General features: G+C 39.2%; 1 protein-coding gene across 1 annotated transcript in view; it reads right to left on the bottom strand.

Moving 5' to 3' along the window:
* Window positions 1-26379, bottom strand: part of CLVS1 (clavesin 1) — a 101538-nt gene that overhangs the window by 50043 nt on the left and 25116 nt on the right. The window contains exon 3 of the mRNA XM_083864352.1: window positions 16992-17166. Within this exon, the coding sequence (XP_083720478.1) occupies window positions 16992-17166 (175 nt within the window). The remainder of the gene's footprint in view (window positions 1-16991; window positions 17167-26379) is intronic.

The following is a 26379-nucleotide window of genomic DNA, read 5'->3' as shown; positions in this document are numbered from 1 at the left end:
AGCCCCTAGTGGCCCTGGTGATATGGAAAAAGGAAGGCTCCTTTGCCAAAGGATATGATGTGTGTTCCCCATTTCAAACCAGGATCACTGCAAGAACACCTGACTGATGTGCCATAGATATCCTCACACAACCTCCTAAGCTTTGTCTCTCTTTTCTGGCTTGACAACCTTGGAGACCCTTTACCCATTCCATTTAACCACAGCTCACAGCTCTTATCACTTCAAAGATCCAGTTCCTGTTTCTTTCTAGTTCCACATATCCATCTTGGATCAGAGTTTCATAAAACTTCTCAGTGCGTGCCAGGCCATCCTCTTTGATCCAAAAAACCACTAGAGCACCACCTAACTTCAAGTCTTCTTAGTTCTTCCAACCTTCTGCTCCAAACCTCCTTTTGCCTAAACCCCTCAATGTCCCTGCTCTTCCATCCCAGGCTCTCCACTGCCGTCCCTCATCACTCTGTAATCAGGAACCCCAAATGCTGATCTCCTGGCAGTGATGGATGCTCAGCTCTCCATCTTCAGCCCCCTCACTTCTGCTGGAACCATCTGCCAACATCTGCACCCCCTGCAATGAGCTTCCAGGGGACCTTGAGCCCACCTTCCTACACCACAGCCCCTTGTCCCTTACTGCTGCCCTAGAGGGAATGACCCAGCTCCTGCATCTCACAGGGATTTCTCTGGGGCTGCAGCTCCCAGAAATGTACTTTAAAAGGATGAAAAGAACAAAAATAAGATCTATTTTAGGAAAAGCAGATTCATTTAGACCCTGTATTTCCTTACTTTTACTCTGCAATTAGATCTGGAATTTCTTTTTTTATAGGATTTGGAAAATAAAACTGAAGAAAATGGCATGTAATTTTTTTTCCTTCCCCCCACCACTTGCCTCTGACAACAAAGAGAGCATTTTTAGGTTTATTTTCCTTTCTTTAGTCCTTTATTTGTGAAGAAGGTGGGGGAGGTGAAAGGCAACTAAGACCCAAAGAATTAGAGGTTACTTGTTCTCCTTTGTAAATAATTGCCGTGCCATTGACTGAGTGCCCTGAAGCCCAGCTGCCTGCTGACAGACTGCTGTGTCAGCAAAAATCTCTCCTGTTTTGCAGGGGGCTTTAAAGTCCTGATGCATGGAATACAAGGCAGAGTACAAAAACTCACTACCAGTTCTTGATATCATACAGTTGCTTTTCAAATTAAAACATTTTTTTCCTTTCCACTTACACCAGGGGTGCTACCTCAGTGATGCTTGCTTATCCATTCTTCCTTTCTCATGGAAGAGGCAGAGTTCTCACCAAACCATTTTTTTCTTCCCTTTGAGATCTATCATTGCAATCAGAATGCAGGTTTTGATTAACCACTTTATTAAACCTATTTTCACCTTTGAAAAATACATTTTGTTCTCCTCCATTTATAGCACACTAAGACACTGTGCAGATACAGTTATGGATCAACACCTTATTAATCCATTTTTCTGTGATAAAATTGCTGTGTGAGGAGGTACAAGGACCTCATGGATAACAAAACCCTGATAGGTGCCTCATTTAGACCTTTTCCTATTTGAAAACTCCTTGTCCTGGTACAGGAATACGTGTGTTCCTTGTAAGTTGTACATGTTAATTTTCCTTCTAGCCTCACATTGCTGCCAGTGTTAAAAACTCGAACAAAAAGCCCAGGCTACAACAGAGCTTACAGCAGTAGAAGCACATTGTGTGTTTGAAAAGCTACAGAGAGGAACTGAACAAGTAGGAGTTTTTGTTTTCCAGCCACGAAGAGCTCTAAATGCTAGAATAAAGCAAGATGGAAACCTGGTCTGGACTATTTTTCAGCAAAGGTCACTGGATTTTCAGCAAGTGGTGGCTGCAAATTGCCCAGTTAATCCAGTTAGGGATAGCACACAACTTCAAGTAAGCCTGAAAGCCTTCACTAGCATAGCTCAGGTGGTAGAGGATCTACTGCACTCCTAGACAAGAGTGGCTGATAGCACACATCACTCTTTTCTGGTCAGAACTGGTCTTTCAACTGGAAGAGTAAGGGCTCTTTAGTATCACTAGAACAATTTTCTGAATTTATGGTCTCCAAACTGTGCCCGTTTTTTAATGGACAAGATGAGCTGTTTTTCCAGCTAAATCAGCAATAATGTGGGGCTCTTCCCTATTCAATTATCCCTATTTCATGGGAGTTCAGAAGATGTGCTAGTAGCAGTAAAATCAAGCTTGCTATTCTGGTTGGATTCTTCAGTGCTAGTGTGAACAAATAGCAACATAAAACTTTGTGCTCAAAGTAAGTCCTGCTCCTCTGATGTAAAAAGGAGAAAATGGTTTCTAAATATTAACCTTCCACTCTGAGAGAAAAAAATACCCCTCATTGTCACTGCAAACTAAGCATCGAGGGTCTCTGTATATCTTGTACACCAAAGAGAGTCCTTTTGACTACATCCAAAGGAAAATGTCTTTTAATGAGCTACTTTAGCTGAAAATTTCCAATTTTCCAATTGGAAAAGACACTGATGCGAATCTGGTGATGAGGGATGTGATGGAGCTGATCACAAAACTTTGCTTAGGGCCATGGAAGCTTTGTGTTATTTGGCTGGGAGAAGTTGTGCCTTTCCATCCATCTCTCCTCCTCCATCCAACCTAACCACCACCCCATTGCCATCACAACCATATCCAACCTTGTCTCTTCTGTGAGGCCAGCGGCAGCAGCCAGCTCACAAGTGGGCCTTGCAGGGGAGGGAGGATGTATGTAAAACATATTCTGTGGAGACACAGAATCAGCACTGGCAATGAACTTCGTGATTTTCAAAGATTCTCTTAAAGACTGAGCATTAAGTTCCTGTGATATGCATGAAAGCTTGGCTTTTATTCAAATGGGGAGAAAATGTTTCCAGCGTTCATGGCAGCCAACAAAATCTTGACGATATTAACTGCAAGCACCTCAAAGACTCAAAACCTAGACTGCAAATGCAAAGTAAGGGTTTTAAATTTTTTGTTTACACTTCCATATCTGTTAAGAAAACCTAAAGCCCATGGGCCTAAGGAGATAAAAGAGAGGAGGAGTGTGGGGTTTTTTGATGTTTTGAGAGGGAGACAGCAAGTGTTTTATGAAGCAGCTGCCTTGACTGACAGTCTCTTGCCCACCTGGAGGAGAGTGTTCCATTCACTCCTCAAAGGAAGCCAGGTAGAGCACAGCAGTAGCAGGAGGGGTCTGCATGAAACTCTCTCCCCTTTGATTCCTGTGGTTTGCGCAGAACTCCTGCAAAGTTGAAAAGCACTGGGGAAGACTGTGTGGTTTTCTGCCAAAGCACAGCTGGGGCATTCAGGGGTCTTTTGCTGTTCCTGGTTTTTGGTCACAGGAGTAATAGTGCTGCAGTCCACCTTTCACCTCATGGTCAGAGCCACTGGTTTCCCCAACCCCAGGACACGAGGGGTGTGTGGGGGGTTGCTCAGGAGAATGGAGAAAAAGGCTCTATGGTTCTCCTCTCCCTGCCCTTCCCATCAGCAGTGCTCACTCACTGCAGAATATGAGAGGAAAAATAGACCTTCAGCTCAGCAGCTCCTGCCCCCACCCACCAGGCCTTCACTCTGTCCTCTGCAAAAGCTTTGACTCAGGAGCAGGTGATAGATCAGTGGGGATGACTGAATGCTCCATGCTTTTGATCCACCAAACTCTGCCATGGTCATGCTTAGATAAGCACAGGGAGAAATACTGTATTTTTACTAGCATCTTGTTTGCTTGAATGTGTTTATTTTTATCTCTCAGGCAAATATTTCTGCCTCCTGTGAACCTTTTATGTAAATCAACAGAGGCATTTGGCAAGCTATATCAAAACTGCAGCTTTACATATCACTGAAGCAGAAAATAAATGGAAATAATTACTGATGCCTCCAAGTAGAGATTTGTTTCAAAATGAAATGTGTAGCTCAGAGAGGGTGGGCAGTATATATCTAATGATTTCCTGTTAGCTCACACAGCATTGGCTCAGACATTTTTATTTCATTCCAGGATGTGGTTTTTCCCTATTTTGGGGGAGATCAGGGAGAGATAGTGGCTGTTTGTTTGCTCATTTTAACCATATTGGACAGAAGCAGATCTTCAATTATTTAATAAACTCCTTCCCAACAGGAAGCTTATGTTTGATGTGTTGCTGTGGAACTCATTTACATCATTCTGAGACTGAACAAAAGAAACATCCAACTAATCAACCAAAAAAAACCCCAAAATTCAACCAAAACAAAACAAAACAAAAAAACAAACAAAAAAACAAAAAAACAAAAAAAACAAAAAAAAAAAAAAAAAAAAAAAAAAAAAAAAGGGAGAGGGAGAAAAGAGAGAGATGGCATTATGGCATTAGCCATTCTGCTTCACAAAATCTCCCATCATGGCAGTGTAACAATACTCCAGCTTGTTAAAGTGCTCTGCTGTACTTTAATGATTGGGAAATGCAGGGGAAAAATCAGCTCATGACTGAAAGTACAAAAAGGTAGATAAAAAGAAAAAGACAACAAATAATTTTCAAATTGGTGGTTTGCTGCATTTAGCATGCACAAACAGCATTTTGAATTTTTAAAAAGATACAAGATCTGCTTCACATGCAGCAGCAGCTGAATGGCAAAGAAATCAGAAGGGCCAAAACTCTTTACCTATATCACTAGAGCACCACCTAACTTCAAATCTTCCAAATCTGTCCCTAGTGAGGTGACAGGTTTCTCAAAAGGATGTAATCTACACAGAAATCAACAGATGTTCCATTGTTAGTGAAATGTTTCTGCCAAGAGTTATTTCACATCTTCTTTTACTGTGCCAACCAGCCCAGATCAAAGAGGCCTGCCTTGAACACACATCCTCCAGGGTGTGGGGAGGGGTGGCATGGAGCTGCTTTCTGGGCTTGGACACCACAGATGTCTCCCAGATACAGAAAGCAAAGGAGACAAGGATTTTTGCCTGTGGTTACCACAATCATATTTGTTATGCTGGTGACATAATTGAGCATTCACTGCACTGAAATCCTTGATCACTTGCCCCTGTTTATGCCAGAGGCACAGATATTTACTGACCAGTCCAGGACAATTTGAATAGACCCAGATCTGAGATCCTGCTCTGAGGGGAAACTGTAGCCTGACAACTAACTGCTTGGAAGTGCCTTTAATTCATGCATTTATTTTCAACAAGGTGAGTGTCCAATGAAACATTGCTGTTAAAAGCTAATTTCTGAAAAGCATGTTCTAGTGTTATTACAGAGTTTGTACTATCTGAAATTTCCAATTTAAAAATATCATCAGAGGAATAATTTGCAAAATCTCCTATAAGCATGCAGGCTTATTTCCTGATTTTTCCTTTCTTTCTTTCTGTCTAAGCCTGGCATCTTACAGATGTAGTTTCTGCATCAGCTTCAAAGAAAAGGAATGCACTACTACAAAGGGTTGCTTTTTCCTGGGGTTTTTTTGGTGTTTTTTTTGTTTGTTTGTTTTTTGGTGTTTTTTTTTGTTTGTTTGTTTGTTTTTTTTCTTATATACACACACAAAGCTGGGAAATCCATAGAGGTAGATACCAAATAAATTTACTCAAGCTAATAGCAACGTTCATTATTTTGTTAGTTTAACAAACATTCCTGAGCTAATTTGTATAGAATATCTTTGCAAAATAAACAAGCCCAAAGTAGTGCAAGTAGTCAAAGTAAAATACTTCAAACATTTGAATTAATTTTATCACAGATGGCAGGAATTTACTAGTAAGGTTATTTATACTCTCAGGCAATAGTGTTCAGGCATAACTTACCTCTGGAACAGAGACAAATCTAAGTTAGTTTCACTGTCTTTTAAGACAGTTCAAATGGAATTTATTTGCCTTCTTCACTCAGCAAACTGGGTAAGAGGTCTAGCTCTTTAAATGCTGTTGTTCCAGTTTCAGAGTAGAGAGGCTATAAAATGGGGGTGCTTCATTAAAATACCATAGCTGGCACCTCTCAGAGGCACAGGAAAGGAATATTCACTGAGTAAGTAACACATTATAAATTATAATTGAGATTCAATTCTCCCAGGGAGAAGAGAAGGTAACTTGTCATTTGAAGTGTTGTGAGTTTCTGAGAGTGGACCAGGAGTTTAGAGGGTATAATGATATCATTAAGAAATGCCCTTGCAAAGCAAGCAAAATTATACTGTGCTGTTTCTTGAAAACCACAGGAACTCTTTATTGTTCTGTCAGCAGCAGTTCAAAGAGCTATGTGACCCCATTAACATTCATTCAGGCATGTATAACAAATTGGAGGGGGGAAATTCTTGAATAGTTAATTATATTTTGTGTGTTTGAATGCCTAACACTGTTAGCTCTAAGAGCTCGGCACCATAGAATACACACCTTGCACACCTGGCTTACCCCACAGCTTTATTTTTCTTTTAATATTTAAAGGAGAAAGCAGTATCAAAGGTAGAGAAATTCTTGGGAGGTTGGAAAGTGGAAAAATTAGATAGTGGCTAGCTGATTAGGTGGCTATGGTTGAACTGCTCCAGTATTTGCAGCTCTTCTTCCATGAAAAGCAACTATTATAAGATGGTGAGAAAATCCTTTGAACACACATATCCATGGAATAGGATAGGAATATGTGGGGTGATACACTATAAACATAAGCTCTAATCTTGCAAGGAAGCTGAGTTGATCTCATTTTCAGTAAGACACCTCTCCTGACCAAAGTATTTATTTATTTATTTGTGTGTGAAAAGTTGTCCCAGTACAGTCCCCGTGCTGCAGTGATCATTGACTCAACTTAAGCAAGGACAGTAGCCAGCAACAAAAACTGAAGTTTGCCTGGTTGGTTTTGAATGCAAAAGTTAATCTTTTTTTTTAGAGACAATGATTGGTAGATATTGTCTCCAATGTTAGCAGGAAGCCCACTCACAGTGATTAATTAAGGCAGAAGCTTTATCTGTACCAATTAATTAATTTCAGTTCCACTACAGATTCAGGAATCCTTATCTCTTTAGGACTGTCTCCTTGCAGATTTCTTCCCTCTTAGGAAGGAGATTGATAAATTATATGATAAGGCAAGGACCATGACAAGGAATTCAAAGGTGTCCGTGCTGTACTGAGGAGATGTTGCTTCCTCAGAATTCAGTTCAGGTCCTCTGTATTTCTAAGTGACACCAAAGAAAGTTAGGATTGTTAATCGGACTCTTCAGGAAACTTCACACAGAAGTTGGACTAGGACCCTTTGTAGCTACTGCAGGTGTCCACTTACATAAACATTCCCACCAAGCCACAGGAAGCCATTTCCTCCAGACCCTGGGCACATATGCTACTGAGCACACTTACTAATACAAAACTGCCCCTAAATTCTCTTAGAAAATTGAAGAATAAAATTCATCTTGCCCTAGAAGCCTAGGCAAGCTTGCATTCTATTTTCAGTTCATTGAAATTTCTGCTGTTTTCCTCTGTAATTCTTACACACTGATCAAGTACTTTGCTCGTCACATATATTCATACTTCTGCCTTTCTTCTGAAAAAATGTCAATATAATGACCTTCTAAATGTATCTGCTATTTGAAGAATGTTTGCATTGTAATTGTACTTGTGTTAGCTACATTTTTTTCTTAGCTGCATTTTTATTGGAGTTGGTCAGAAAGCCTCCTCTGAAATGGAAATTATTTTTATTACCCTTTGGCCCTACTTTAAACTGATTCCACTGCAAACAGTTTGTAACAGTAGGAGTGTGCTGAGAGTGAAAATCAGAATGTACATTCAAATGGTCTAATAGTCTCATATGTGTCTACCAGAAAGGGATGAAAAACACATCCTGAACTAATAATAGGATGTTTTGAATTACAGAGAAGTAGAACTATTAGATGAATTTCCACTGAAATGCTTTTGTTCCTCAGAAAATGCCCATTTGCTGAAACCAAAGTTTAGTGGGAGCAAGGGGTAGAGATGAGAAGAGAAGGAAGTAGGCTGAATATTTCTCTCGGTGTTTCCAACATTCTTTGGAAGACTGTGGTCTTTGAGGTTGAGATTTTTGCATCAAGAAACCCCTGCTATTCAGGAATGCTTGCTTGATTGTAAGGTTCCACACAGTTAAGAAGACAAGTAAAAGTATTTGAGGACAAAACAGAGTTCTTCAACATCACTAGGCAAATGTTATCGATGTACAAAATTTCCAAAAAGTGCTCAGACACTGAGGGACATTTTTTGCAAGTCTAGAAAACTCTCTTGAAGTGGAAAATCCTTTCTGCCATGGTTTAATAGGGGTGGAATTACAGCCTCCATCGAGACAATGGTAAAAGTTCCATTTTCATCAGCTGGGACTTCACCTCAAACTTACTGAAAGCATTGTAGTCTCTTTTGACCATGTTGATCACACACATATTTGCCATACAAATATGTATGACCATATGAGGTTTGAGAAATTTACAAGTTTCTTTGTTGAGGAGGATAAAATAATAGATGAGGCTCTAAAGAAAATTGTTATGTGTGAAATTACCTTGCTTAGAGAAGCAGACTGAACACAGAGTCCTGCCAAGAGCCCTCTCCTGCATCTGTGTGAGCCGAGCTGCTGGGTCTTTGTCAGCAGCAGTCAGGGACCTGCAGCCAGTTCCACTGATGCAGCACGTCCTTGAAGGCATGTGCTAAAGACAGGGCTGTGAGCCAGAGATGTAAAGGAACAGCTGATCTTATACTGCCACAGCTGCCTTCCCAGGAGATGGGAATTTCAGTTCTACAGCTGCTAGTGAAGCCTCCAGCATGAGGCTTCTCCTAGGGAGAGCCAAGTCCTTATCTACCTGTGCTCAGGGAATAATCTATGCCACTGTGTACAGTGATACCAGAGTGATGACTCCTCCTGCTCTGACTCCCTCTATCTCCCTATCCACATGTACCCCACATCTCAAACAAAACAGCACCCATTCCAACTCTGCTGTCACACAGCTCTCACTGAACTGTCACTGTTCCTGTGTCTTTCTGCTCTAGTCTTGTATATGCAATCCCTTTAATATTTTTGCTTATTCACTGTGTATATTTGTCACAGAAAGAAATTACCTATAGTAAACACTTCCTCCAGGAAGCATTCATTCCTTTCCCAGGCTAAAAAGGAGAAAGCTTTTGGAGTTGTAAAAGAAGTTAAATATATTACAGATGCATTATTCTTGAAATTTTATGAAATTATGAAGACCAAGGGTAATATAAATTAATGCAAGTACATTAGACCAGGTCCATATTTTATAAGAGGAAGAAACATTCAACATATAACATGATCTATTTATGCATAGTTGGTGGGAAGGTTTGAGCATGACTGGTGTTGCATCTAGGCTACTTTTTTGCTATCTACCACTAAGAACCTGCTACTTTCTATTCAAGGCAGACTTACTGCAGGAAGCTTCCACATTTCCTTGCTGGCACTGAAAGAGTATTTTCTTCCTTTCTAAAGCTTATCAGCAATTTGGTGAGATCTTTATTAAAATGTAATAACTGGCATAAAAAGACTTTCCATTTAGCATGTGTAGCTTGTCCTTTACTTACAGCCAAAAGACCCAAAGCATCCAACTGGTAAATGTGGCAGAGTTGATCAATTCTACTAAGCAGCTAATTCCAGTTTTCAAGTGAAAAATGTTAGTCTACAGCCTGCTATCCTTTGCTTTTTCCTTATTCCAGTCAACTCCCTAGAGATAATAGACACACAATGAACATAGTCCTTCTCTTGCAGAGAGCAAAGTCTGTTTATCTACTTTTTTTTTTTTTTTTTTTTTTTAATATATAAAATTAGTCAATCCCTCTTCTCATCTCCTTTAATTTCAAAGGCTCCCTCACTGGCAGCTCAGAGAGTACTCTACATATCCCAACAGCTGCTGGAGACAGATAGCATGAGCATTTCCATCAGCAATCTATGGAAGAATTCAAACTGATCTTCTTTCAATGGATGGTAAATGCTCATCATTAGCTGTGCTTTCACGTTCAGCCATCCAATACAGGTCTCTAACATGAAGCACATTCTAATACTGAGGGAAAAGGTAGCAAGGTAAACAGATTTGGGATCTTTTTAGGCAGCCTTTAATTAAAAAAAAAAAAAAAGTATGCTTTTTATGTGTACATATTGCAATTTTTTTCATTTAAATACTTGTGTAAATATTCAATCTGATGTCTCATGTGAGCAGTGGACTTGAAATCAAGCAAGGTTTTTTTCTGCATATGTTTAGGAAACAAAATAACCTATTGCATCTTACAGTATCTAATAAATTCTGATCTTTAGGCACTTTCCAGTTGCTGAAGATCATTAGAACTTGAAGTTGTCTCATTTTAGGAACAGTTCAATCATTCTTACTGGGAGGAGGTCTCTATTTCCTTCACAGACCAGATTTTTAGGTCCCCTTCTGTAGGCTAACCCATGTTTATATAGCTGATATTGCCTCTATGAACATAAGCTTGAGTTCCTAGCAGCTCTTCTAGAGCTACTGGCAGGGACTCCTCTTTGGGAAGCTGCAACATGCCTTTTGGACACATGAATGCACAGTGATTACAACACAGGAACATTTTTATATTTTGAGGAAATCACTTGTCCTCTGGTAGGACACTACTAAAAGCACAGTTATCTATCTTCAAGGACCCAGCCTAGAATATCCCCTTTATTCAATTTCCCTATCCTGGGGAAGATAAGAACAAGGCTTTTGAAAAAAAACAAAACCTAAGTATTTCCCTAACTTTTTACAAGTATTTAAATTCTGGACATAAATTTGCAAAAAATGTCTGCCTTCAGGTGGGTTTCTTTCTAACAGAGGAGGGGAAAGAGAGGCAGATTCTCAGCTGCCACAGATCATCATTTCTCTGCAGATGTGCACAGAACCACAGCCAGTTACACTGTCCCAGCACCTGGCCCCAGCTTTCTGCTCACTTTTATCAACATGAAAATCTGAGGAGAAGCCAAACAATGGAATGAGCAATTTTCAAGTCTGCAGTCAGTCTTCCCAAGATAAACTGTTAAATCTACACTTGGAGACTTTTTATATGAGGTATTACAGGTTTTTTGGCTTGTCCTTGTGCAAGCCAGTGGGTACATGAGCCTATATATGGTTTTCCTTGCCCAGCTTCAGTCACTGAGGATTTTATCTGTTCTGACTTCAGTAGGCAATGACAGAGGGCTTTGTCTTTCTATTAATATGAGCTGTTACAAATACCAGTGGAGACATAACAGCATCATAGGATATTTATAGCACAGGCAGACTTAACCTTACACTACAGATTTCTAGAGAAAGGCTAAGTGTTCTTCAGCTTGTTACAATGAGAATTCTCACTCACTCTAAATTTTCAAGTAATGCAGAAATGTTAGAGCAGAGCAGAATGTTATGTTCAGAAACTCTGTGGAAAGAAGAGTTTTATTTCATACTCACTATGCCAGGCATCTTATACCCTACATCCTTCATATGACTCTTAAAGAAGCATTTATTCAGACAAAGAGATCACATTTACCACTGGTTTCAGAGTACAAATGTGTTTAAGCAAGGAAAGAAGAGTCAGTTCCTAGTTCCAGTGTCTGGGCTGGTGAAGGAGACATCAAGTTTTCAGGGAAGAGGGCTTGGTAAAGTCTCCAAATGCTCAAGGACTGGACAGTTTGACCATAACAAATATTAAATTATGTCCATTAACCCAGGTCCTGCTGACCTGAAATACTGTTCCATTACCTCCACTTGATTTTGAACTTCAAAAAGCAAGAAATCCTTACAATTAAGGCAGAAATCAAATGTTTCTTACCACTCATAATGAAATAGATTATTAAGTATTTTGATTCTCATATTTAAATTATTTAAACATATTTCCAGATAATTTTGGAAATTTATTCCACTGTAATAATGCTATCCTGAAAATACAGCATAGTCCCAGGGAAAAAAAAAAAAGTTTTTAACTTGAAAATTTTCATCAGCTCTAAAGCCTCTTATTTTTCAGTAAGATTTGGAAAAACAAGTATACAAAAAAATAACACCTTTGGTATAATATTGAACTGCATTTTTTTTTCTTCAACATCTACATTCTTCTTCACTTTTGAGAATTTATAATATAAAAATATTATAGCTCTTCCTTCTGAAGTACAACATGAAAAATATTTGATTGTATAAGATAATGTCAAGAGAAGTAATTTGCTGCTATATTTTAACTGACATTAAGTTTCTTGAGTCTACAAAATTACAGTAGAAGGAAATTTTTTTAAAATACTTTCTTTAAATCTATTGCTCATGTTAAAGATCAAACAGCTTCACATAATTCTAAACAGGATGAGTTTTTCAAAATCTGGCATCTCATTCTAGGTTTTGAAGTGGGATAATCTCCAATAATATCTAAATGAACCTGCTAGCTGGATTTTTCTGATTTCATCTAAACATTAATGCTCTTCTGTAGCATTAGCAAATATACCTTTGACAATTTTCTAAGAGAATCTTATACAATTTTCCCTTATCTGAAGATTTTTTCAAAGATTTTTATCTACACCAGTATCTGATCAAAGTGTTCTTAAGTCAAGCATCATTGATTTCCTTTCATTTTCCTCTCCTCACAGAAATACCAGCTTCAAATTTTTGCTGGATTATGATAAACTGAAGATAACTTGCAAGAACTAAAAAAATTTGATGGATGTCTTAATGTCCTTTGTTGGTCAAATCTTCTTCAAGTTATTGCCAATGAAAATCTGGAGACAAATTTCTGTTTGTAGTCTCGGTTTTCCCCTCTTGTTACTGCTGTTTAATGGAATGATTGTGAAATTTGAACCAAAGCCCTCTTGAACCCGAAAGATCACCCCTGCAGACATTCATTATTGTCACAAAGTAGGAATATGGTTTATTTCTTAAGAGTCACTGTAATCACATTTGAATACACCTGTGTGTGATACAACTATCAGAGGAAGAAAGAATACAGCCAGAAACAACCATTCACCCTATTTCTTGTTTCAGTACCTTGAGACAGCCCTGGGGCAAGTTACCAGTTAGGTAAGGCAGTGCTAGGTACTCTGGATGCAAACTTGATCTTCAGGTCAGTTTTGAATGCAGTTTGGTGATTTGTGTCATAAGCCACTCAGCTGGGTCTTGGTAGACCATGTCCTCTCTTGCCTTTCACCAAAGAAGTTGCAGGCAAGGTCAGACTTTCTGCTCTTTTGAAGGTTTTGGAAGATTTCTGGGTGCTATTTAGAAGATATTGCATTTCAATTCAGTGTACTAGCTGGGGGAATTTCTAAATTGCCTTGTGCATGCACATACACAAACTGCAGTACATAGCTCTGGTGTTAGAGAAGGCAGGAACAAAGAGGGTTTCTTGATATTCATTGGTATACTAGAAATTCAAAAGTCCAGTCTGGAGGCAAACCAACTACATCCTCAGAGCAGAAACCAACCAGCCTTAAATGAAAAAATGTCTGGGCCTCACTGGACATGAAGGCTGTGTTCACTGCAACACTTCAGCCTTGGTTTCCAGGATTCTTAGAGGTCTTTGTATGCAGGGGTCAGCAGCAAACATCCTGCATACTGAGAAGTGGCCATTTCTTACCTGCTTCACCTGCATCACTATTATAACATGGAGTTCTGATCTTTACTATTGGACTCTGATGCTTCTAGTCTGTTACTCAAAGTGCCAAAATCTCAGTCTCTGGTTAACCTATGCCACAATTAAGTTTTGTCTACCATCATAAGATAATTATAAGCTCAGCATGATCCACGAAGAACTGTAACCTCACAGACAAAGAAAACAGAGGAAAAAACATGCCGTGAAGGAGAGAAGCTGTTCACATTAAAAGAATGAAGATCAGAAGTGAAAACTCAGAAAGTTATTGGCAAAATAGATTTATTTTACACACATCTTCCCCACCTTTCCATCCACGAGAAAATTCTGTGTTTAATGTATTAAAATTGAAGAGATCTGTAAGGTCTTGGAAGTAGTACAGCATGAGCTCAAAGCATACAGTGTCAACTGCCTTGTGCTGAAACAGCAGAGCTTGTTAATCAGAGATGGCTTAGGCACTACAAAGACATTTGTCCCCATACTGCTGTGACATGATGAGAATTGCCATACTGTACAAATACTTGTTTAACATCTGAACTACTGTTGTTTTGAAGTGTAGACATAAGGCTATTTTTAGGTCACTAAATAACGTAACTGAGATAGGATGAACTGTCTTCTGTGATGCAATATACAGAGAAATCCATACAGAACAAGGAGTGCTATTGAGCCAAATGTCCATTCAGCAACGTGGTGATGTAACTCCTACTTCATGTTTCTAAGTATTTATAGATTTTACAGTGTTTGGAACTGGGCTGCCTATATAATAGAAATATATTAATTTCTGCAACCAAGTCCACTAGATTTGACTAGTGTTTGTTTTACAACTCAAGATTAATTAATATGTGCACCTGTGTAATCCTCGTTTTCTGCACTTTAGTGGTAATGCATTATAGCATTGATTTGAGGAAAAATATATTGATGGAAAATGCAAAAACATTGAATTGCCAGAAGATCAATTGTCTAAAAGCAACTTGAAAGTAAGAAAAAAACACCAAATGAATAAATTATTAAATACTATTTGTTAGGGTTTTTTTAAGTAATTCTATATGTCAGAATGTGATGGTCTGGGACACTAAATGAGGATTTTTAAAAAATATAGGAAAATTGTTTCACTATGCATTAAAATTGCCATTACATAGGGAGAGGTTAAAGTTCCTGGCACAAATAGCAACATATGGGTTCAGCTCCTGGAGAAATAGTGAGAGAATTATTTTCCTTACAGCCACTTAATTAGACTTACACGGGACTTAATATAACCCAAAATCTCTTCACAGAAAGGAGGACAGAGATAGCCATGTAATCTGCCTGTCTGAGGATTTGTATTTGCACAGCACCCTAGCTATGAGAAAAAAGAAGGAACTAGAACAATCTGGGTTTTTTTCTGGACATCATCATCTCATGGGAGCAGGACCTGACTTTTTTACTTTCAGTGACCTCCAATGCACTGACTCTTTTTCTAAAGGATGTAGGTCTCATCTGCACTTCAACTACATTTCACATAAATTTTACAATTGGATGGCACTAATTCTTTTAAAATAATAATAGATGAAAGTCTCAATGATGACACTTCAACAGCAATGGTGAGAGCCAAAAAACCCCCGCAAACTAAAAAGCCTCCGCCATCATTGTATGCTAAATATGAGCTTTATAAGCATGAATGGCTTGCTTCTAAAACTGGTAAAAAGGAATGCAGCATTCACAACTCCTACTACTCCTACTACTCACAAAGCCAGTGGTTAGCTAAGTTTAGGACATGTTATCCCAATTTGTACTTTCAGAGAGAGCCATATTTTTACTAATCCCGGAGAAGACAACAGTAACCTGACTTCCACTAAAAAACGAAATGCACACATGCACTCAAGGAAGGCAGCCCCCTTAAATTGCACAGCACAGGGTGTCACACTAATGACAGAATTATAAGATCAATTTTGATACTCCCAGGCTTCAGTACTTCCAGTATTGTTGGCAACAAATGGAAATAAACTGGAGGCAGACAACCTGGCAGTGCCATGGCCAAAAATCATACGGGATGAAGGCTGGACTGGCCTCTTACTGAATAGATGGAAAAGTGAAATTTGGACAGGCACAAGGATGCTTTGCTAGAATTTGATTTACTCATGAATGCCATTTGGTTTTATCTTCCTTCTGACTAGAAGGTTTTTTTGAACCACAGAATGTTATTCTGTATGAAGTGATAGTATCAGCAGGAGGAGATAAAGTATTGTCCTAAGGACTAATTGCACAGCTTGACTTTCTAATTTGTTTGAATAGATGAAAATTCCTCACAAAGGGGAACACAGGCTTGAAACTGCTGGCTGATATTTCTACCTCATTTTTGAATGATAAAACAAAGAAGACACAATTGTGATCAACTTGTAGATAATTTGCTAGTCAAAAAATTAGTTGAAGGAATCGTTCCTTCTGGTATGTAATTTAAAATAAAAATGCACACACCAGAGAGAATTTTTTCTTGAGGTGTTTATGACAATAGGATATCTGGTAAGTAGTAAGCAAGAAAAAACCATTACTTATTTTTCCATTTAAATATGTAGCTGCATGAAAACATGTGGTCCTTAAGCAAGCTGGTATAAGACTGAAGTCATTCCTGTTTTCACCAGGGAGGCAAAGTGATCTCCAACACTCCTTCCAACCTAAATAGCCCTTGGATTCTATCAAATGGCATCAAATAATAAAGTTATGTAAAACTACTTCAGATTTTAAAGTCTATCTCAGGTCTAACACCAGAGATGAGCTCAGACTTAAGTGGACAGGTTGAAGTCCTCTCTGAACACCACAGTTTATCCTCAAGTTTTTCCTCATCCTCAGGTTGTTCCATCCTCAGTTTGGCCCATCAGGCCCCAGCTGCCTTGTCCTCACTTTCTACCTAACCCCATAACAGCACGTAATTTTCGCTGGCTCCTATTTATCTGCAAGCACCAAGTCGACGTGCAGCCCCCAAACAGTCTGAAGCGTAAAGTAACAGGATCCTGTGTGACAAATGAAGGCAGTCAGAATGAGGGCACAACAGGAGCCTGTCCTCCCTCTTCCTCATTTCCGTCCAATTCAAATGCTTCCCCGTGAACACAACAGCACACTTCCATCTGCTGAGGGGTCTGCTCTCATCTCCTGTTACCCTCCCTCTGCATACACATGTGCTTGCATGTGGGCTGCACACTCCAGAAGGCAGACACTGCTGGATTCTAATCCCCCCGAATTCTCTGATGGATTAAACCTCAAATCTCTAACCCTCCTTCTTAATGCTGTGGTAAGTAACACACGTACTGGCTACATTGATTTACAGCTGAAATAAAAGTGAAAGACAGACAAAACGAGATGTCTGAAAATTGATCTTTGCTGCAAGTGAATGGAACATTAAAGGACTCTGAATTTTCTCCTCCCTTCACTTTGCCCAGTACCTGATGAAGCAAAAATCACTGTCTGCAGCAATAAAACTTGCAGGTACATGTGTTATCTCCACCTACCTGCAACCCTTCAATGGCCAGTTTGAGGATAGATGGTGTAAGCTTGGAGGCTTGCTTGAAGGAGAAGTTGCTCCAGTCTATAATTAGAATGAAGCCATTTATCTGAAGCTCCTGATCTTCAATGAGCACTTCCAAGGAAAGCAGAATAGCCCGAAGGATATCAATGAAGGAGTTCCTAAAGCAAAAGCAGAAAAGAACAAAAATCAATGGTTGTAGTTACCTTCAAACTTCAAGATACTCAGTTTTGCTGTGGGTGGGGCATGACTGAGGGACAGGGATTTATTCTGGTAGCATTATCCTGAAAAAGAGTTGTTTCAGAGGTGTCTTTAAAGACCTCCTGCTCCAAAACCGCTTGGTGTGATAAATCTTGCTCAGTGATGGATAAAATAAACTATGAAGGAGATCTCCTCAATTTTGCTAGCAGTCCTTACAATAGATTTTAGCTCAGCTACATTGGGAAACTATTTGTCTGTGATAAAATGAAACAAATTCAAGCTATCAATTTAAATCCTTGCTCGTTTGGATATATTTTACCAGTTTGTTTCCCTTCTTCTTACCAGTTTTTTGTTTGCCTTATTTTCAGAAAAGGAAATAAATCAGTATAATATTAATATAAAAGATACCATTATAAATAGGTTCTGTGCCTTCCTTTGTGAGTATAGGGAATGATCCAAGACTTTCCACAATAAAGTAAGACAATTGCCTTATTCTTGCAAACCAAATGCAGCATGAAAAATGGCTGTATCCACTCAAAATGAGAACTCTTCATTAATTATCAGCTGCAATAGGCTGTCCACAAGGCTTCCCTCAGCTCTGGGAGAATAACAAAAAACCTTGGGAGGCCTGAAGCATCTAACAAGTAAAAGAGAAGAAAATGCTGAAATGTTTTCTTTAATGTGAAAGTCTGCACTTGGAAGTCTACCCACTACTGTCATTTCACAAATGAGAAATGAGACAGATCCCCTACTTCCATTTTCTCACTACTTCCATTTCACAAAGGCGAGCCTTGGACACTTGAATGACTAGTCCATACTTTTAGCCAAGTAAGCTGAATAAGGTGCTCTCCTCATCTGTTCTTCTCATTAAGATTATTTACAATCAAAACATTCTATTAGAGAGCAACAAGCAAGGAAAGCTTCACAAAGTGCAGCTTAACCGTGTGTAAATTGAAATTGTAATATACTGCTACTCAATCTGCTTTACCTCATCATAATTCTCAAGTTTTCATGAGGCCTGAGGTCTTTTACAGGGCAGGTTCATACCATGTTCTCCCATGGAGATTTTAATTTAGTTCTTTTCTGCTATTTTCATGAATTTAAAACAAATCCTCCCAAACCTTCAGGAGCATTGTTTCAAATTCTGCCTGAGAGAAAAAAACGTATGTGCAGCCAAAACAAATTTCTCTACCATTGACCTCTACCCCTGAATGGCATCAACACATGGTAAATTTCTATTAAAAGTAAAGGGTGAACTGTTCTCTGATTCTTTCTGTTTTCTCTTAGCAGGATTTGAGTGGAAATGTACATTTGTTCTCTAAAGACCTGATCCCTTGAAAAAGCTGCTTCTGCACTCAGTCTTTCTGGAAAAGTTAGAAGCTTCTCTGAAGTATAATTGCTGGGGCAATAAATTGAGCTTAAAGATACTTAATATTGTTTTTGAGGCATATCAAGTCACCTTTCCTCATTTACAGTTAAAGGACAACCTTGACTTTTTCAAATCCTATGGGGAAGCTCTGCTAAACAGCTAAAATGAAGGAGTATCTCCTTAGCAACATCAGGTGAAGGCATATTGATTGGATTGCCAATTGGCAAATACTTTTAGTCTAAATTTATTTTGAAAAACTATGATATACTACCTACTACTTAGCTGAAATGGGTGATGACTTTCAAGCAGCAGCATGAGATGACCACACTTTCAATGGTGAAAAAACCCCAAATATACCCTGTCCTAGGGTGACTTTATGATGCTTGTATCCACAGTCATCTGTTATGATTATGTTGTTCTCTTTTTGTTATTAAGTTCTGCACTTTTGAGACTGGTTCTGAGAGCAATGGGGGGGAAAAGGAGCACTCAGTTTGCTTTCAGAAACCTCACTCACTCCTCTGCATTCCTTCTCATGGACTCTGTCTGCAGCACAGACAGAGGGAGAGAGCTCTTCTTTGCTTTTAGTTGGTATTTTAGCTACCTGAGGCAGAGAAGTTCCCCACACTGTGGCTTTTCTTTTTCTTGAAACTGATCAGCCCTGTGCTGGACTGAAAACCCAGAGAAGCACTGGGAGCTCACACCTGTGGCCTACTGGAGCTGGGACATGACATTTTCCAGCGCAAAAAGGACTGATAAGAGACTGAGAGAAGAGAGCTGAACTACACCCCACAGCAAGAACTTTCTAAATTTGCCATCTCTTCAGAGCAGCGAGAGGTTTTAGTGTTCAATATTATTGATTTTTTTTTTATGCTTGTGAATACTTTGCTTGTTAAATAAACACTCTTTTTTTCCAATTTTCTCCAAGGAATTTTTTTTCCCAAACCAGTTGGGGGAGGGGCCACTTGAATCTGCTTTCTAAAGGGACCCCTTTGGAAATTTCTTCCCAAATTTGCCTTAAACCAGGACTTAACCCTAGAACATATCTACTTAATATATCCTATACTACCCCAGCATCCTCCTTCAGGGTGGTCAGCCTTCCACAAGGACTGCCCCGTGGAAGCTGCCAGACGTGTGCAGTGGCTCCAAAAGTGTCCTCACATATATGCCAGCCTTCTCTGCACTCCTGTTGGCAACAATTCAGAATTGTATCTTTGACTGACTACATTGGGGAATATGGAATAGCCACGACCTCAATCCCACAGCTGCAAAACCTAGAATGAACTGAATGGTTTTTATTAACAAAGGTGTGAAAACATGGCCACATTGTGACAAATAAAGGTTTAATTCTTCATTTGTGGGAAGAGTGCATTCTTAAGAGTGCATTCAAACTTATATTCATGATCTTGCTAGCACTGATGATTTTAAAGTTTGTGTAATGATTCCAGTGGGGCTGTCTGTAAATGGTGGATACAAGACATCTTCTGTAATCCATTCAAAGTCTAAATGACAATGGAAATATTTCAGTGCAAAATCTTCCCCTCAGACTCCGTGCTAAGGAATTCCTGTCTTTGTTTGAGTGTCTACATATATTGCCAATTTATCAAGTAATTACTCTCCTGTACTTCCCTGTACTTTCAGTAGGAATTATTTACCTGGGAGATATGGCACTCAGTTTTCATAGTTTGCAACTAATCTGGCTGTCCATGCCTATGCCTCTCCCCTCTCTATGTATTTGAAGATGTGGTGTAGGAGAAAACACAGAGTGAACACAAAGCTGTTTTCCTGATGAGTACAGGGAGACATGAAAGCAGCACACAAGTCCTCCAGGTGGGTTGTTTGCAGACACACTGTTCCCTGAATGCAGAGCCTGGACAGAAATCAGACAGAGTGCCACTTGAGGCTGAAGCCCTCTGCTCTCTAGTCTTGGGGCTTTGAGACAAATCATTTAGCTGTGTGACTGATTTGCATCCAAATAATTTTCTATGCACGAACACAGAACCATTTTTTATTAATCCATCTCTTTTGTTCCTTTTCTTAACGTTCCCTTCCCCTCCTCCAACCCCCTCCTCACCAGATTAACCCTCTCACACAGGGAAAAAAAAAAAAAAAAAAAAAAAAAAAAAAAAAAAAAAAAAAAAAAAAAAAAAAAAAAAAAAAAAGTGAAATAAATTACAATTACACAAAGGGAAATGTGTAAGGTCCTGTAAGGATTCAGCATGGAGCCTACTGAAATGAGCCACTAATGAGTTACAAAAGATTTGCACAAGCCCCGGAAAGAGAAAAAGGAGGAGGGAGAGAGTGTGCCTGTCAGCCTTAGCTGAATGGAAAGGTACCACAAAAGAGGCTCTTCAAATACCCTTTGGAAAATGGGAAGTTAGCCCAACATAAGCTAGTGGTAAGGAACAATAATGTAACACAAAAAATGAAGATCGTTTAGCTGAGGGATTTGGTGGGGAGATTAGCCAACGGCATAACATGAAAATAAATAATAAGAAATTACTTAATTATAAGAGGGGTAAGCAGGCTGTGAGAGAACCAGAAGGCTCAGTGGAGTACCAGGGTGCAATGGGAACAATTAAAGGGGATAAAGACGTTGCAAGGAAATTAAATGATCTATTTGCATGTGTCTGCCACCAGTCATTTTGAAGAGATCTGTGGATAACAAAGCTGAGGGACTGCTGGAAAATAAGGGGTCAACTAAGGCATATGGAAAGAAAGTGATACATTTTGGAGAAGACAGCACCAGTAAAGGCTTTTGACATTACTCTTTCTGAATAGCTAAGCACAGGCTCTGTTTCAGGCATGCTAGTGAAATTAATTGGATTATTCAGATAGTTAAAAGTACAAATGTACAGAAGTACTGGCAGCTGAAGCCATTAAGATTGTCTGGTAGTAAGCAAAAACAAACTGTCACTACAAATCCTGATTGTCCCACAAGACAGCAAACTAAAAAAGCTTGGACCAGTGCCTCTATCTTGCCAGTTGCAGATAATTCAGCTTAACATCCCTAAGTTAATATGTAGTAAGCGCCTCTCTCCTCTAATACCAAAAAGGTGGCCAAAGCTCTATAACATTTGGCAAGGTGCAAACATGGCATAGATACAAATCGAGTAAGAGACCACATCTTGCTTTTTTCCCTCCATACACAAAAAATCACCATGAGAGCAATAATGCATATTTAGTTTCTAAGTGGGGAGAGCTGACCTTGCCCTGAAAGGAGGATTCCCACTGGGACTAAAACACAGAAGAGAAAGCAAAAAGCAGGACCAGAAACACATCTTCAGGTTGCCCCAAATTATTTGAGCTAATCCAAGTTCAAGAAGCTGGTTGCATCTCAAAACCTGTGTTCAGTTTTGGGCCCCTCACTACAAGAAGGACACTGAGGTGTGGAGCAGGTCTATAGAAAAGTAATGGAGCTGGTGAAGTGTCTGGACCACAAGCCTTGTGAGGAGTGGCTGAGGGAGCTGAAGGTGAGAGAAAATCCTGGAGAAAAGAAGGCTCATGGGAGATCTTACCGCCCTCTTCAACTACCTGAAAAGAGGTGTCAGGGCAAGGGTCAGTCTCTTCTCTCAGGTAACAAGTGTCAGGACAAGAGAAAATGGCCTTAATTTGTTCTGGAAGAGGTTTAGATTGGATATTAGGAAAAGTTTTTTCACTGGAAGGGTTGCCCTGGAGACCTGTGAAGGCATGTAATGGCACTAAGGGGGATGGTTTAGTGGTGGACTTGGCAGAGCTGGCTTAACAGTTGGACTCGATGATCTTAAAGGACTTTTCCAGCCCAAATGAGTCCATGGTTCTATGAAAAGCTTAAAAAGAAAGACATGAGCAACACAGCAGATCCATGCAGGGGGACAAGGAGAACCCAGGAAGGCACATTTTCAATTGTTCCCAAACACAGCTGAGGTATGTTATTCATAAAATATGAGTAAAACGAGCCTCTGGAATCCAGTCAACAACAGGCTTTGAAAAAGTTTTCATAAATCATACAAAGTCATTTATTTCATCAGATTAAATTCTCCTTTCTGCTCATGAAGTATTGATAAGAAAGCTCCCAATTTCCATTATTGTATTCTTGGAAAACATCTGTGTTTTTTTAATGTGCATATTTATTTTGGAAAATTAAACCTCACCCCTACTGAAATCAGTACTGGAAATTATTAACACACTGTCCTTGAGGATTCATGTCTTGATTCAAACTCCTGATCCTGAGTAACTACCCTGCCTCTCTGGCACAGAGGGAAATGGCAATCACTCTACCTGCTGCAAGATCTGATCTTCACAGCTTCTTCCTCACTTTTGGTGAGGAAAGGTCTCTCATATGAACCATGCACAATACAGGGCAGCCCTTGGCTAAAGAATAATCAGGAAGAAGTTCAAAATGAAGAATCATAAATTAACATGGTGACTCACTTGACTAATCCTGCACTAGAGAAGATGAACAGTCAAACAGAGGAGCTCACAGCTGAGTCATGCACTGAAAAGGGTTTGTCTCCTCTGTCTGAGGTCTGAAAAGCACATATTTGTGCAGAAATTAGCAAGGCTTGCCTGAAATTCACAGAGGAAATGAGTTGCATTAGCAGCAAACGCTCACAAAGAATATTTTGACCTGCTGTTGGTAACCTTCTTCATAGAAAAACTCAAAGCCATATAAACTTGTTAGCTGCAAGAAATATGAATAATTCACTGACATGCAAACTGGAAAAATTATTACACAATAATATACGGGTATTTTTCTTATTTTGTAGGGTACCAAACCCTTCTTTGTCATGCCCAAGCTAAATTACTTTTTTTTTATTATTATTATTTCTCTGTCAAAATAGAATACATGCACAGGAAACTCCTACTGAGTAAAATACGGGTTGCATTAAGTTAATGTCAGAGCTCCAAATTAATTCTTCTGTCACACCCAGTGTAGCTATCTTTGGTTGTTCCAGTATGTCAGCTTCAAACAAGCATCTCCCCTGTTTTGTAACAAAAAGATAGCAAGTTTTTCTCCACAGCATCTGTGTCATTCTATGAATAAAATTCACAAGTAACTTTACATCCAGGACAACAGACTAGATAGATATGTGTATGTCTTTTTCTTCTGAAGTGCTTAGTCCAGCAATGAACTGGATACAAAGAATAGCATAGACTAAGCTGAGACCTGAACTATATTTCACATTTCTAATGTTAGAAATGCATGGCTTAGTTTATAACTGAATGAAAGCCATTCACACACAGATATCTGGCTGGCTTTGAATTCCTGTTTAGAATGAGCTGGATGCCTCTGTTACAGCCAGTAAAGAAAAAATGTACATGCCTGAGCAAAAAAAAAATCACATCAATTTCTTTTTCTTTTTTTTTTTTTTTTAAATCATGCAAAAATTGCCTCTCAGTGACTTCCTTGAAGATATAAAAATTTTCCCTTGTTGTGTTTCTGCTAGAGGTTCTTGTACATAAAAGTATTATGAGGTATTTTTGCCGTCACTTCCCACTTGAGTTGGACTCCATAGCAACCAACAACCCACAAATTACACACTGTGCATTCAAGTCTGTGCTACGAACCTCCTCCTACATGCACTCATTCATACTGCGGGCACCCTTGCCAAATGAATACTTTGTCCCTGATTTTCATGTGACTGAGCAAGGACCCTTTCTTACATGTAATTTGGCTGACAAACAGGGACCTGCACAGACCCTGGGTTTTGGGAGGAAGACTTCTGGTGGTGGAGCTCTTCATACACATGATAGAATCAGCTTCCGCCAGAGGGAAGCTGGCATCTGTTCTTCCCTTTGCCTCAGCCCACAGAAGTGTCACACCATTTAGCAAGGGATCAGTCCAAGATAAAGCACAGAATTGTTACACTCGTGAGAGCTCGAAAAAATCCCTCCCAGAGCTCTCCAGAAACTTGATCTCAAACAGAGCAGGCAACTGATTGCAACCTGTCACAGCACAAGTTCTTTGACTGCTCCTAAGGAGTTCTTGTGGATTCAGCTGGGCTTGGCTGGCCTCCCACGAGCAGTGTACAACTCTGCTCAGCAGCCTGCTGTGACAGAAAAGGAAAGAATTCAATCTCGGAATGGGACTGTTCCCCTGGCTGTGGGTTTGGGTTATTCCTTTATGAATTAAGTATTTTTGAGATACGTATTCATGATTTTCTCACCTTTTTAGTACCCAGGGCCGTGTCATGCTTGCACACTGTAAATTTCTCTGTTGAGAAGGAATAAATGACAATCACAGGTAGTGTGTTATGATATTGTGGAAATTATTAAATGCCCTATACGACAACCCCTAAGTACAATCAATAAATCAGTTTGACAGAGCCACTGCTGTAATTTGCCTGGCTATTCCCATAGGCAGTGTCCCCTGCAAGGAGCATGGGGAAGACAGGTAAAGAGATCATTCCAGCATGAGCAGAGCCAGGGAATCCACGGGGGTTTCAAGTTAGTAGCCTCCAGTGTTAGGAATTTAGGAGATGACATGTGGTAACACACAGATCAGGATCTCATTTAGGAGTTAGTTTTTAATCTCCTAGGGTGATCTCACCAATTTTGTGATGGTTTCCTCAAAGCACAGCTGTAGTAATAATGAACAAAACAAATAGCTGGTACATGAATGGCTATGGGTAGAATCATTAGGATTGATGACCTCTGTTGTTTATTTTACTCTGTGTGATTGCATAGCCTTTTCTTATTCCCTCTTGGCACTGAAATCCATCCTTGCATCACACTAAGCTATTTGCTCAATTTCTTGCACCATTGCATTTCACAAGTTAATTTTTCATTACAGAAAGGGAAGGGATTTTCTTTTGAACATTATGAACTACTGTTTGATGGCTGAAAGCAATTATACAGCCCCTTTGCTTTGTTATTGGAAGAAACAAATGGCACCACTGATTCAGTTTCCCTGGTATCATGTTTCCTCTCTGTGATTCTACTATGTCCTCTCTAGTTATAACTCCCCTGCATCTTTAACATCTTCCCATCTGAAATAGCCTGGAACTTTTTGTTCTCTCCTGATGCAATCACCTCGCTTGTTCACAACACTAATGAATTCCTTTCATTGCCTTTTCTTTTACTTTGGTCAGATAGTTGATTTTTTTTACATCCCCTTCTTTTTGAAATAATACAGTGTAAAGTGAATTTCATATGCAAGGTGAGATTGGCATATCAACATGCATAAGAGAATTAGTTATCTTTTCCTATTTGTTCTCCATCTCATTCTTAATGCAGCCTAACACTTAATTAACTTTTCTGACCACCACTGCACAATAAGTACACTTCTTAATTATGTTGTCCATAATGATATAATGCTTTTTTTAAAAGGTTAAAAGTAATTGAAAATCCATACAAAAGTGCACAGTTAAGAAAGGGTAAAGGACTTCCATATCAGATGTAGCCAAATATTAAAAATCCAACATTTTCTTGGACTTCTTGGCCCAATAATGCTGCTTTTCTAGGTAATTCTAGAGTTTTCCACTATGTTTGCTAATCCTCATTAACCTACATGACTTTTCATTTATTTTTTTGTCACACCACCGTTTACCTCACCTGTCTGCCAAAAGAATAGCACTACTGATCATTACAATAACAATTTTGCCACTTGCAAATTCTGCTATCTGTTCAAAGTATCAGGACTCCTTTTATTTGCAAAACAATAGTTCAGCTGTTTTTTGGGGGTTTTTTTTAATTAATCGGAAGTTCACAGGAAGACCTTTTATTAGCTAACCAAACATCATATTTGCATATTTTATGTTAAAGAATTCCAAAATATTATCTAATTTTCCCTTTTCTTGCAATCAGTCTCTCTTACAGCAGACTT

This window comes from Zosterops lateralis (assembly GCF_965231275.1).
Source record: "Zosterops lateralis genome assembly, chromosome: 1".
In the NCBI taxonomy this organism is placed as follows: domain Eukaryota; kingdom Metazoa; phylum Chordata; class Aves; order Passeriformes; family Zosteropidae; genus Zosterops; species Zosterops lateralis.
This window is presented reverse-complemented; position numbering and strand designations above follow the sequence as displayed.